Raw genomic sequence first — 15601 nt, 5'->3', positions numbered from 1 at the left:
TAACATCAATAAATTGCTACTAATAAGCACCCTTTCACTGTTGATAATAATGATAATAGCTGTATAACACATTGGTGTCAAAAACCATGTCAAAACAACCCCAGAAATCCAGTTAATAGATGAAATCTCTAAAGGCATAATGATATCAACCAAGAAAAGAGATCAAAGGGCATAAAAGCATTAATGAGGAATTAACCATTGTTGGTTTTGTGGTTCTTTTTCCCTGAGAATGTGGCTATGATGGAAAGAGCCCTGCCTCATAGTTCAGGAAACCTGATTTCTAATTCTATGTAACTTCTCTGGGGATTAATTAACAACATTTTATTAAGCTCCTACTATGTGCCTTCTATTGCTATATTATACATATAGTAAAACTTCATTAATTCACATTACCTGGGAAAAGGCCAATTTGAATGAATATAAAGCATGAATTCTAGGGTATTTATAAGAGAAAAGCAATTCTATTTTTTTTCAGTATCTGCAATAACCAGAAATTAATTATCATTGCATTGTTTTTGCAAAGATCTTGGGATGTGGGGGACAACTTTAAGATAAGGATAATTTTGTTTTGCAAATTATAATTTTTTAGCTATAAATGATGCTTTTAAACTGCAATTTTAGGATCATAACCTCAGGGCCTCTGTAGAGTGCTGCAGACATTTTATTGTTGTTGAATTGTTTCAGTTGTGTCCAGTCCTTCATGGCCTCATTTGGGGTTTTCTTGGCTAAGATATTGGAGTAGTTTGCCATTCCCTTCTACAGCTCATTTTACAGATTAGGAAACCGAGGTAAACAGAGCAAAGTGACTTGCCCAGAGTCATACAGCTAGTACCTGAAAGAGACTGGATTTGAATTCACAAAGAGGAACCTTCTTGACTCCAGGTGTGGAAGTCTAACCACTGTACTACCTCCTGCCTCTGTGCACATAATAGACATTTTATAAATATAGAATTGAGAAAAATTCCTGCTTCATATTAATTGACTATCTATTGCTAATTGATAATAATTTACTGTCATTAATCAAAGATTAATTAATTAAATTATTTAATTAAAATTATTTATTAATTTACTGGTTTTTATTTATTAATATTATTAATTACTATTAATTATTTTGCAGAGATTTCCTTTTAGATATTACAAAGGTAAACTTTATCTCAGGGCAGTTAGGTGGATTAGTGGGTAATAGTGTCGGGCCTTGAATCAGGTAGACCAGAGTTCAAAATCCTGCTTTAGACACTTATTACCTGAATGAGTCTGAGCAAATTATTTAACCTCTATTTGCCTTAACTCACTGAAGAAGAAAATGACAAAACTCTCTAGGACGTTTGTGAAGAAATCTCATGGACAATCTGGTTCAGAGGATGTAACTGAACAACAAAAACATCCCAGATGTTATATTATCCCAAATTCTAAGTAAGAGGCATCATAATTATCAAAGGTTTTTCTATATCCTATCCCTTGGAGTCTCTTGGGCAAAGAACTTGTTATGATCATGGTTGTACCACTAACTAACTGGTTGACATTGGGTAAATCACTCAGCCTCTCAGGGTTTCCATTTACCCCAAATGATCAAGGTGAATTGAAATCGCTGAGGTTTCTCAGTCAGATTTCAGAATGGTGTTTATTTAGGGAAAGGATCCTACATCATTTAAGAGAAAAAGAAGCAAGTGCTCAGAATCCTGTGATGTCTTGATCTGAGGAAGCTATGAAAGCAAAAGATTCCCCCTGGGAGGTTGTCAGTTATTAAGAAAGAAATTCTAACGCCTTTCTAAGAAAGGACAAAGCAGATGACTAGACCAACTGACAAAAGTGAGAAAATAGGAAAATCAATGTTTGATCAGATCCTGAATTTCCAGAAACAAGTGCCCTATAAAATAATACCTAATTTATGTGCATATATATTTTAACTAACATTTTAAAAGTTGAAATAGATCATAATTTATGGATACAATTTTGAATATGCTTTAGTCCCTCATGGAATGTTTTTGATTTTTCCACTATACTGCTATATTGTAAGGTCTTTGAAGGCAAGAATTGTCTTTCTTTTTCATACTTAATAAATATTTTTTGACTGACTAGTGATTGAACTAAACTACAGGATATCTTTTTCCCTGGTTTTCTGGTTCATCTATCAACAAGAATGATTTTAGATACCATGGAAAGGAATACCTGGAACTTCATACAGGAAAAGAACTTAGAGGACATCTAATCCAAGCTGTTCATTTTGTAAGAGAGGAAACTGAGGCTTGGAGTAGAGAAACAACATACGGCCACTCAGCTAGCCAATTATATAGATGTTATATATAAATATATATATATATAAAAAAACATAATATTATATTATTCATGTTTTATATATAACATAATATATTATATAAACCTTTTGGGTTGTTGAGCATATGAACTAAACCAAGAGAACTTCAAGTGGAGGAAGCTCCCTTGATTAGTGTGGGTCATCACCTTCTCAGCAATTTATCATCTCAGAGCTTGATACAACCATAAAGGACTTAAGGATCTGGCCCAAGTCTCAGCCAATGTGAATCAGGCAGAGAACATGAATCCATGACTTGCAGGGCCAAATGTCAGCTGTAACATTTTAAATAAATTGATGCAAAGAGGGTTTTTTCCCAGCAGGAATTATATAGATGTCTTCTCTTATGCCTCTACTCCACCATTTCCTATAACTCCATCATTGTTCTTTTTTATTTTAGTTCTAGGATTGCCATCTATGAAATTTCCTAACGCAAGTAATAGGCAAAAGAAGACAGAAAAGGAGGAGGAAAAGAAAAAAAGGAGGATGAGGATGAGAAGAAGGAGGAAGGAAGGGAAGGGAAGGGAAGGGAAGGGAAGGAAGGAAGGAAGGAAGGAAGGAAGGAAGGAAGGAAGGAAGGAAGGAAGGAAGGAAGGGAGGGAGGGAGGGAGGGAGGGAGGGAGGGAGGGAGGGGAGAAGGAGGGAAGGAGGACAGGAAGGAATGAAGAAAAGGATAGCATGACTTTTTAGATTTAGAGTTTGTCTTTGGGGGCAGCTAGGTGGAGCAGTAGATAGAGCAATGGCCTTGAAGTCAGGAGGACTGGAGTTCAAATCTGATCTCAAACACTTAATACATACTTAGCTTGTGACCTTGGGCGATTCACTTAACCACATTGCCTTGCAAAAATTTTAAAAAAAGACAAAAACATAGATTGTCTATGTAGAATTTACTAAGGCATATGTATAATATCTTGATCTAAATAAAAATATTTTTACTGACTTTTCCTCCTATTTGCCCAGCATTTCTTCTCAAATAGATATCCTTTCCCAGTCATTTACATTCCTGAGCTGACAAAATACTAGGCTATATTACAGTTTTTATTTTCATGTCTTGCTTAGTCACTTCAATTGAAAAATTAGTGGTTAATATCAAATGGCTATGTCTACTACTTCTAATCATTTATCTATTACTTCTAAATCCTCTCCATGCTTGTTTCATTATTTTCATTGAAATTTTAGCATTTTGTTCCTCCTCGTATTTTTTTTATTACTTTCCCCAATGGGTAATTTGATATAACTCTAAATCTACAGATTAATTATTGGCAAAATCATAATTTCCATTTTATTGGCATGATGTTTGCCAAGAATACTGAATATCACTCCTTTTCTTAGGTCAACAGTTCTTTCCAAATATTCATTTAAAAATTGCTTCATTATATTATTTATTAATATTTTATTAATAAATATTTGTTAATGATAAATATACCTATTTATTTTATCATAAGTGATAATATTTATTTTTTAAAATATTTTTATTTTAAAATATTTTTGTGGATTTCTAATAACTCTTCTTGCACTATTACCATAACATCCTTCATTAAAATAAATTAAATGAAATTGATAAAGTTTGCAATGTTCTACATTCATAATACATTTAGGGTGGATACTATGCATATTGCTATGAATTCTAAAAGTTTTTCATTCGTTATGGTGTGGTGATATTTCATTAAATTCATAATCCACAATTTGTTCACTCATTCTCTAATAAACAGACACATCTTTTTTTTCTAATTTTTATATAACAAAAAATTTATCTATAAATATTTTCCATTATAAACAAGGCCTTCACTTCTGTCATTAACTTTCTTATAATGTATGCTCGGCATTTGGATTTCTTGGGTTAAAAGCTTTGTAGAGTTTAGTGATTTTTCTCAAATAATCTGAAATTATTCTATGTTTTCCATAGCAACTGGATCAATTCATAATTCTACCCACAGAGTATTAGAATGTCTGTTCCATAACCCCTTCAACATCAAATTTTTTTTTTTACTTTATCGACTTTGCCAATTTGATAGTTTTGGAGTAAAAACCCTAGAGTTTAATTTGCATTTCTCTGATATGTAATTTGAAATCTGTTGATAATTGTATTTCTTTCTTTAAAAATTATTAATGTTTTGCTATATCTATAATTGGTCCATTAAAGTACTTTTCCATTTTTTAACCAATACCAAATTATTTTCATCATTGTTGCTGAATAGTAGAATTTGATATCAGATAATCTCAATCCTCTTATTATTACTTTTTCCCCTCTAATTTCCCTTGACATTATTGACTATTCATTTCTCCCAATGAATTTCATTCCTATTATTTCTTTTTCTCTAAAACAATCCATTAGTAATTTGATTGGTAATAACCAATCTATAAATTTATTTATACAGTGTCATTATTTTGATTACATTGTCATGGCCCAACCATGGAGAATCAATATCTTTCTGTTTCTTGTTTTCTGGAAAGCGTTTTTTTTTAATTTATTTTATCTATTTCTTGAATGTGTCTTAGTTGGTAGTCTTAGGTGTTTTATACTTTGAATGGAATTTTTCTTTCTATATTTTCTCTTAGTTTTTGTTTCTATTATTTAGAAATTCTAAGGATTAAATACATTTATGATATCTTTTCCAAATCTATGATCTCCTATGTTAGTTTCTTCACTAAAATTAAAGCATCTTCTAAATAAAGAATCACATCACATACAACTAGATATAATTTTTATATTACATTTGTTCTCACTTCTTTAATTTCTCCCTCTGGCTATCCCAGACAACATCAGACTTTCTTCTAGACTCTAATGCCCCACCTCCCTTTGGTTCCTCCCATTTCTATTTTCCTGCTCTTCCACAGGTTCCTATAGTTGTCAAAGTAATTATTATCTATTCTTTTCACAACCTGATCAGACGGGAAGGCATTTTCTGCTCCTCTCTCTCTGGTCACCCTCCCCGGACTCCAGTTGCTTCCTTGTGTTATATCTCCCAACCCAGAAAGATAAAGTTGCTCATAAAAGAATGTGGGGTGTAGTTTTTGGCATTGAAATTCAAATCTTCCTCCTTTTATTCTTTTAATGCTTAAATTTCTTCTTAAACCGTTAACCCCTTAAAGAAATTCTTCCTTGATGAGCTTTTTGTTCTTTCTTTGGCACTTTATATTCTACCCTTGCTTTATTCTGCAAGTAATAAGAATTCACTGTAATGGTCATACTATTTCCCATGTTTTTCTTTTTTTTTTTCCTCTTACTTGCAAGTTAAATGATCTACTCCATTCTGTTTAAAAAAAAAAAACACGATAGCTATTTTAAGGTATTTTTTGAAACTGAAATAGCTCTCTTGCTGAAGATTCATTTGTTTTGTCATTGATGATTAGTCTCAGCTTTTGAACAATATATTATTTTGGGGATACATCACAGTTTCTTAAACTTTGGAGAATATATTTGATTTTCTTCTTTGATTTCTTATATGTGCAGAAGAGTTCTGGAATATTCAAATTCATTAACATTTAACTGAAGGCTTATCTCTTGGATATTTGTAAGAGAATTTCAGAATCATAGAATTATAAATATAGAAGTAGAAGTGCCTTCAGTAGCCATCTTGTTAACCCCCCTCATTTTCCAGATGGGCAAATGAAAGTCAGTAAGAAGGCTGTGGCTTGTCCTGGGAGACATGGGTAGCAAGCATTAATGGTGCACTTTAAACTCAGGGAGAACTGGAGTTGTGGTGGTTTGTCTCTGGGTTTCAGCCCTCTGTAGCTTCTCCCAGAAGAGGACCACCATTATGCTTAGAAATCTTTTCCCCCCTAAGTACAAAGTCCTTTCACACTCTATTCTTAGGTTTCCTCCACCTACCCAAAAGTTAAAAATCCTTTCTGGGTGACTTGGCAAGATCAAAGTTATATTGTGGGGGAAAGATGGGGGGAAGAGGAGTTATTTTGAGTCTATGCCATAAGGGGAAAAAGTAAAGGTTACCATAGTAAGAGCTTGAAAAAAATAAGGTTATGTTAATACATAGACTAACCAGTTAGTAAAAGTAACTAAAACTTTAGGTAATTTGGTTCTCCATTAATGTCAGAAGTCTCTCCATTATTTGCTCAATTAAAAAAATTTAATAAATGTAGAATTTTTTTAATATTTCATAGAATTCACATGCAAATCTATTAGGTCCAGGATTATATTTTATGATAATTTACTTATTACTTACTCGATTTTGCTTTCTGAGATTGAAATTTCATATCTATATCATATCAAATCTATAGCATGATAGATATATATTTTCTTGAAAAATTTATATTTTTATAGACATTCCTTTATTTACCTTATCAGCTTTCTTGAATAAAATAGTTTTTAATAATTTTCTTTATTTCTTCTTGGTTGTGAATACACTAAACTAATTTTTTTGTAGATTTTTTTTCTACTCTTGCTATTTTTTTTATCATTAACTTAGGTTTATCAGCTTTGTTTAGCATTTTTGTAGAATATAATTTCCTTGAAACCAAAGAGTCTTTCATTTCTTTGGGTTTATTTTGTCTTTGTATCTCCAGCACCATCCACAGTTCCTTACACAATATAAATTGTTAATAACTATTTCTTGATTGATTTTTCATAATAGCTCTTTATTAATTTGGTTCTTTTGTTTTTAATTTTATTTTTTCTTTTGATTTTTTATATTTTTATGAATGTTTATTTGTTGGTTTTGTGGGGTTTTTTAAGTTGTGTATTTGAGTCATTTTTCTCTTTCATGATCTCTATTTTAAGAGAGATATATTTTCCTCAATATCTAATAATATCAAAAGGACACAAAAATGATATTGGATTTAAATATTGCCTAATCACTATTTTTAGCTTGTCCATAGGGAGGAGTGAAGGAGAATCTTAGTAGACCTTTCCAGGGTATACATTTTCCTCTTAGGACTACTTTAGTTGTAGCCTCTAAATGTCGACATACTATTTCAATGTTGCCATTGTCCTTAAGATAATTATTTATCTTTCCTATCATCTGGCATTTAATCCATTAGTTATTTTAAAAAAATATATACTCAGTCTCAATAAAAGTCTATATTGACTTTTATTGACTTTTTTTAATGCCTTGTGATCTGCAATCTGTGATGAGATTTGGTAAAGCAAGATCAAAAAAAGTCATTCCTTTTCTTTATTCTGGAGGAGAGAGGAAAAAAATACCAAAGGAATCTTTTGAAGGGAACAGTTGTAATTTCAGGATAATACCTAATCGCTACTGTTTGTTCTTCCCAGCCAACACTGAAACACTTTTCAACGAATACAGTCAACAACAAAAATATAACAATCATGCCCCTGAGTTTGAAGACCACCTGACAGCTATTTACAAACATTTTCACCTTCTCTATAGTGACAGGTAAAGGAAAATAACCTAAGACAACAATCAAATCCTTAGCTTTTTTCTAGCTACAACATTTGTTCCAGATTCTTCTATGATATGGCAATTATTGGATAAAGTTGAAACTCATTAGCTCAGAGTTTGAGGTCCTCCAGAAGTTGGCATCTATCTAGACTGGGTTTTTTTTAGCTTCTTTCTTCAAGATGTTTCCCCACCTTGACTCTCCATTATGTCATAAGCTTTTTAAGGTGAGGGGACTATCTTTCTTTACTCCTGTTTATATCCCCGATGTTTAGCTGTGTTCAGTACATGGTGAATATTTAGGATATGTTTATTGGCTACTGACTTCTGAATATTCCCCCTATTATTCTTCACAAATTGTTCATTTCATCCAGTACAGTTGATTTGGAATCATTGCAATATGCTTTGTATTTTCTTTCATTGAAACCAATGTTTATAATCTTCCTTCTACTTAAAATATCTCCCCTCTACCATTTTTACCCATTGAAATCCAACTTGGTCAAAGCCTTCTCAAACCCTTTCTCTTCTGTGAAACCTTGCATGATCTCTTGTTCCCCTGAACTCCTATGGCACTATCTGTTCTCATCCATGTGACATTTAGGATATAATTCTTTGTTTTGAAATTAAATATGTATAAGGTGACTTAGAGGGACACAATAGCTGTCTTCAAATATTTTCATAGATATAACATAGAAGAGTTGGATTAAAATTGTTTTAGTTGGATCCAGAAGACATAACTGTGAGCATTGAAGAGGCAACTTATAGCTCAATGTAAGGGGGGGGGGAACTTTCTAACTAAACTCTCTCCAAATGTATTGCATTTAGAGGGTTGATTCAAAGAGAATGGATGACCATTTGATAGGGATGACTTAAAGGGAATATTGCTCAGGCTCCAATATCTCCAATTGGAAATCACCCATATGCATTAAACCCTATGGATATAAACTATAGTACAAAATACATAGGAATACAGGTAAGGACTGAATTTATGAGGAAATTCTCACTACCAATGTTGACTTACATAGTCTCTATAAAATGTCACCTTAAATAGCACCTACATGAAAGAGAGGTGAACTGGCTCATCCAGAGGTGCCCAAAACTAGAGTATTAGATTGTCAAAGGTAGGACTTGAACCCAGATATCAGAGGTGTGACTCTAATACAGAGCCCATTTAGTTAAATTCAACAATGGTAAGAAATGAACCACACCCAAGTCACTGAACATTTGGCAAAGGAAGCTTCCTTTGCTCCTGCACAGCAAGAAAATGCAACAAGGTGACAGTGGTTTCTCTAGTCTCAACCTCCCAAAGCTCTAAATATAAATACATCAGATCAGCAGATAAGTGAACTTTAGAAATTCACAAAAATCTGTCTTCTATGAAGCTGGAACTTTTAATGCTCTTAGATGAGGAGGAAGTTGGAACAAGGAAAGCAAAGCTTATCAAATCCCTTGGATAACTTTGACCATGCCCACATTTTGTTACCTGGAGATGGGGAGGATGTGAGGGTCAAGGAAAGAAGCTGAGACCAATCATATATGCCAATCAAGTCCCAGGTGTAGTTTTGTTTTCTTTTCAGTATGGCCTTCTTATGCTGTGGGTTGAAAGAAAGATGCTTCCTCAGGAAAATTCTAGTGCTATGTATGATTCCAGGTTTTCCTGGTTTTGAAACTTTCTATCCACTTCACCATAATACTCTCAGGTTCAAATCCTTGCTCCTCTAGAAAATATCCCCAGGCCCAAGTGAGACATCTGACAAATAATAGTTACCTAAGAAATACTTGTCGATTGATTAAATCAGGTATCACAGAGCAGTGGGGTACACCACATGTTCCTTGCCTCCAGATCTGTTCCCTTGTTTGCCCATACATAGCCGATGAATCAGTCCTTGGAGGACATCATACTCTCCATTGAACTTAGACTGAATACTCTTTCAAACTACAAACTTTGAGACTCCACTGAGACTCACCAAAGGATACGGGAATAATAGTTATTGTAAAATCAGACCCAAGAGCAGCTACAGTCTCTTGTAGAAATCTCTTGGTTTCCTGTACCCCCATAAAGAGATAATACATCCCAGATCTCATTAAGGGCAGCAGGTGAGGGTCTCACCAGACTCCCTAGTTTTATTCCCAAAAGCAGAATGCTGAGTCAATCCTGGGGGGTATTTTGACAATGGTCCGAGGGGGAAACAGGGTCTATGTGAATGAGGGTTGTATGTTTGGACTCACCTCTCACCCTATTCATACCTAGGGGCTAGTTCCCAGAAGACTGTTACATATTTTTCTCTTATTTATCTAATATATTTCATACTGTAACCTAGCAGTACCAGTTCTCATCTTAGCAAGTAAGCTGAGTATCATGTAAACTTTTTGATGACAATATTGTTTTTCTGGACTTTTCCCTTTTCAGATTTCCTTTTCTCCTCCCAGCTAGTCAATTGCTTCTTATGCTCACCACCCTTCTAGGAGAATGTTCTTATTTTAGATCAATATACATAGCTGAGTCTTCATAGATATCATAGCTTGAAGATGAAGGGTATGGCCTTCAAAGATCAGTTCAAATGCCATTTTCCCCATAAATCTTTTCATGAGAACTCCATCTGCATTCCTCTTTCTCTTCTCATACTATTTTTACAGTTATTAACTATTCTGAGTACTATTGTACTTTATTACAGTCAGCTCTGTGGTTCATTCTTACAGGGATCATACTGTTTTTGACATTCTCTGTTCCCTGCTCTTGCCTTTATCTTCTAATGAATCATTATCCCCCTCCCTTACAGAGCACCTACTATCTGGCCAGTATTTTATAAATACTTCTCATTTGATCCTCACTACAATTCTGGGAAGGAGGCATTATTATTGTCTCCATTTTATATTGGAGGCAAATAGAAGCTGTGATTTGTCCAGGGTCATACAGGTAGTAAACCTCTGAGATTGGATTTTAACTCACATCTTCCTGATTCTCTGATGCTTAATCCATTCTACCTAGTTGCTGTGTATATATTCTACATTTTGGGGCTTTATCACAACAGTTTGCAGTATTATTATAAGCAATACTTTGCTGAAACATAAATAGATGCACATTGATTGGAGAACAGATAATAATACACTGTGGTGTTTGAATATACCAGAATATTACTATACTGTAAGAAATACATTAAACATGAAGAAGCACTGAAGGACTTCCAAGGACTTCACTCTGCTGCAGAGTCCGTGGGTGTGGGAAATGGCATCAATTTTCAGATTTGTCAATGTATCAATCAGTTTTATATTTTTCCTTTCTCTTTTTCTTTTAAATAAATTTTTGTTATATGGGGACAGCTTATTGGAAAGATGGAGGGAAAAGTAATGATGAAAGAAGAAATATACATCATAGGAAAATAAAATATCAACAAAGATTTATTTTTTAAAGTGTCATCACAAAAATATCACGAAATGATGCATTTGTTTATTCCTCATCTTGTAGTCATTTTGTAAATTCTTTGTAGTTAGATTTTCTCAAAATGACTGAGCTCCTCAATATTTAAAAAGACATTTGAAAAAAATCAAATAAGCAGGAAGTTTGACCTCATACACTTCTGAGCTCTACAAGGTATGATCTGTCCTATATTGAAGTGAGGGGGGGGGGGGAAGTGAGATGTAGTGTGTGAAGCTGAGTTTTAAAGGTGAAAAAAGCATTTTATTTGATTACAAGAAAATCTGTGAAAAGTCAGTCTTGTTACTTCCATTTATACTGTAAATGCTCTTTCTGTTCATCCTATCAATAAACCAAGTCAATGTCAACTGCTAACACTCCTAAATACCATAAGTCTATTAAAAAATCTAATGTCAAATTGAGAAGTTGTATTTACCAAGGAAAATAGAAAAGATACAGTACTTCTGCAAAGTAGAAAAAAAGAAAATATAACTATGTGGGTCGTTTCACTTCTACCCTTTTTTTGTACTGTCCAACTCTGTTGCCTCATTGGGATTTTCTTGGAAAAGAGACTGGAATGGCTTACCATTTCCTTCTCCAGTTCATTTTACAGAAGAAGAAATTGAGGCAAATAGGCCCCAGGGTCATATAGCTAGTAAGTGTCTGAGGTCAAATATGAGCTCAGAAAGATGAGTCTTCCTGACTCCAAGCCTCAGACTCTATCCACTGAGCCACTTAGCTGGTTTTGGTTCTCTCCTAAGGGTATTCAATTTCCTTACAGTAGCCATAACAGATATAGAAAAGGACATAGTTGTAGACAGGCCTGGATCTGCTCCTTAATAGGGTCCTCTATCCCTTCTCCGGGGCCATTCTCTGTGTCATAAAGTGGTCTTTTCTTTCATTTGTATTTGTCTCTGCCTCTTCACCACTGCCATGATATCAATATTCTCAAAATGTCCATTTTACCACAGCTATTTCTGGCTGATCATCTTTCAACCATGGTTCCATTCTATCACAGCTGACTCACCCTATTCATACCTAGGGGCTAGATCTCAAAAGACTGTTACATATTTTTCTCTTATCTAGCTAACACATTTCATACTGGAACCTAGAAGTCCCAGTTCTAATCTTAGCAAGTAAACTGAGCATCATTTAAACCTTTTGATGATTCTATTGATGACCTCAAATTCTGAAGATCAATTTTTGTTGTGTAGAATTGCATTGTAGGTGTAAGCAATTGGGCTTATGTTCAAAGTGCTTCATGTTAGATTGCTTTCATCAGATGTAAAGTCTGGAAGATGTAAGGATGTAAAAACGGGGAGGTCGGCTTTGATTCAACCTACATTTGAATCCCACCCTGAGAGGCTTGCTAACTATGGGATACTGGCAAGTCTCTGAGTTGCCTTAGAAGTTTTGCTTGCCTCATCTCTAAAACTGGAATTGGTAGTTAGCAGATTCTTATATGTAAAGAACTATGCAAATCTTACCATGCTATATAAATGTTATTTCTTCTCATTTACAATACTCTTCATTAAGACATGTAAGACTGTTAGATCACAAGGTAATGGACTTTAGTTTGGATCCTAGCTTCATACTTGCTACCTGGATGAGCTTGAGCTTGTCAGACTGAGCATTTGGACTGTGGATTAACTGACTCTAAGGATCCATCTTTTATCTACTATTGCATCTTATTTCAAAAGGTGATGAAGAATTCCAGTTTAACATCTATGGAATCATGAGCCCTTCCAAGTCCTTAGTCAATGAGAAGAATCTTCAACTATATACTCCTACCTCTGAGTCATTCTGACTAAAACCAGAATGAACTTCCAGCCTGCTTTTACAGCAGATGGGGAATATTAAGCATATCACCTAACAGGAAGGGTAAATCCAGCCAATGGGCAAAGACTGGGCCATATTGTCCATTCTCCCCATTATGTGCTGATTTGCTTATTTTCACATAATTTTCACTTCCCAGCAAGCCTCCACCCTTAACATTTATCTCTCTTTTATAACAAACAAGTACAGGCAGGCAAAAAAAAAATAACACATTGGCACTGTTTGTAAATATATGACTCATTCTGCACCTGTGGAAACCACCTCTCTGCTGAGAGATAGGAGGCATGTTTCATCATCTGTGTCCTAAAGTCACTATCTGTCTTATTTCCTAAAAGACACAAACAACTAATTGAAGTGACCCAAAGGGGTCCAGCTAGAGTGGATACAACCAGATTGGGGAGAGATCCAAAATACTCTGAGGATGTTAGTTAAGCCCAGGCATCTAGCAAGAACTGGGCAAATAGGGAGATGAGACACACACACATATCATACATATATTTACATATATACAGATGTATTTCAAAAAAAATAAATGCATGATATATTAGATAAACAGAGACTAACATAAAGAATGTTAGAATATGATTAAATATTCAAGACAGGTCAAATAGATTATCCTGAGGGAAAAAAGGATTACTATTCACTCCACAGATCAAAAAAGATGGGATGGGGTGGGGGTGGGGGTGTCAAGGGCTGGGAGAAAAGAACACCTGAAACTGAGTCTATATAGAGTAAGGCATTAATCAAAGCAGAGAGTTGGGGCAGAGGGAGGATTCAGTAATGGTGGTGGTGAAGAACCCAGTTGAATAATAAGACTAGTCTTGGAACTGTTAGATTACTTTCCTAAGAAAATACAGCTTGGGAGTGGTATAGCTGAAACGCAAACTCAAACTCAATTCTGCTAGTTTTAAATCCCCTGTTCTCGGGTTGCTAGCCATGTTTGGAGAGTGTTTCTTTTGGGGAGGGGGTTTAAGGGTTACCTATCTCGTATAGTGTCTCGGATGCGCCATTTGAAACAAAGGAAGACTTAGTTTTGTAAACTATCAAACTTTATTTGCTATGACACAGTTTCTCTGAATCAAATTAGATAATGTTTATTAAATATTTTGTAAATGTGGCCAACTCTTGTTGTTTGTGTCGTTACTTCCCTAGGTGTGACTAACTGAGTGATGGGGCAGAGAGGGGAAAGAGAAACCAAGTGGTTGAATTTAGGATGGACGTCTAGGAAACCACTTAATTTTTAGAACTATGTGAAATTTTTATGCTGGGAAATGAATAGAGCACAGAAAGACCTGAGTTTTAATTCCAGTTTTGATACATGCTAGCTCAGTAGCTCTGAGCAAATTACTGAATGAAGATAGCTAGCATTTATGTAGCTTTCTTTACATAAGTATTCCAAAATCTACAAAGTTTCCAAAGGATTTTAAAAAATATGATCTCATTTAATCCTCCCATTCACTTTGGGAAGTAAGTGCTATTATTGTTCTCATTTTACAGATGAGAAAATTCAGAAAAGTGGAGGCTAAGGGACTTGCTCAACATCCTACAGTCAGTAAGTGTTGGAGGCAGGATTTACACTCAGGCTTTACTAACTTCAGATCCCATACTATTCAGTGAGCCTTCTTTTTGCTCGCTCTGTTTCACCTATAAAACAGGAAAGTAATATGAACACTCTCTGCCTGGTGGGATCATTTTGAGGAAAGCATTCTAAATTATAATGTGCTGTTTAAATAAGAGCTATGCAAGACTCAGAAAAGATCCAAATGGTGGAAAAAATTAAAGATGAAAGAGACTGGGATGGAAGAGGATGAAATGAATATATAATGTCATAGAAGCAATGAACATGACCTTAGAGTTTAAGAGAACGTGAAGGATAGAAGGATCTGCTATTCATATGTGTGTGTGTGTGTGTGTGTGTGTATGTATGGTTCTTGAAGTTACAACGAGTTGGACATGACTAAACAATTCACCAATAACCACAACTATAAATGTATTCAGAATATTATTCCAAACAGATCTACCCTTCCATGCAGTCTGGAGTAGGAGTTGAAAAGCTGGCCACACATTGAGGAAAACCTGGACTTGTCAGCAAATTCTCTTAGTGCCCAATACAACTCTCAAAGACAATAAATTGCTGACAAAGTTAATATGTGATGGTGGGATTTATGATCTGTACTAAAGAAATCACAGGTTTGGGATTGGAAAACAAATTCAGAAACTTAGTCCTCCCCTAAAATTTACACTTTCTAAATCCAGTTTTTATTTTACAGATTCTACAACCCCTACAGCAAAGACTAAGCAGAATCCATCAACAAATGTCACAACTTCATCTCCAACAAGTGGTAATGTCTTTTTTTTATTATTATTTATTTTATTTTATTTTCAGAATTGCATTCTTTCCCTCCTACCCCAATTGTTTTTTTTTAATTTTAGAAAGGTTTTATTTATTTTGAGTTTTGCGATTTTTACCCCCAAGCTCGCTTCCCTCCCCCCACCCTCCACAGAAGGCAGTTTGCTAGTCTTTACATCATTCCCATAGTATGGATTGATCTAAGTTGAATATGATGAGAGAGAAATCATATTCATAAGGAAGAAACATATAATATGAGATATAGCAGAATTACATAATAAGACAACAATTTTTTAATTTAAGGTAATAGTCCTTGGTCTTTGTTCAAACTC

At 34.5% G+C, this 15601-nt stretch overlaps 1 protein-coding gene across 1 annotated transcript in view; it reads left to right on the top strand.

Annotated features, from left to right (window-relative positions):
* Nucleotides 1-15601, top strand: part of EMCN (endomucin) — a 165693-nt gene that overhangs the window by 46467 nt on the left and 103625 nt on the right. The window contains exon 2 of the mRNA XM_074228105.1: nucleotides 15190-15261. Coding sequence (XP_074084206.1) covers nucleotides 15190-15261 — 72 coding nt within the window. The remainder of the gene's footprint in view (nucleotides 1-15189; nucleotides 15262-15601) is intronic.

The sequence above is a fragment of the Macrotis lagotis genome, chromosome 3 (assembly GCF_037893015.1).
Source record: "Macrotis lagotis isolate mMagLag1 chromosome 3, bilby.v1.9.chrom.fasta, whole genome shotgun sequence".
Taxonomy (NCBI): Eukaryota; Metazoa; Chordata; class Mammalia; order Peramelemorphia; family Peramelidae; genus Macrotis; species Macrotis lagotis.
This window is presented reverse-complemented; position numbering and strand designations above follow the sequence as displayed.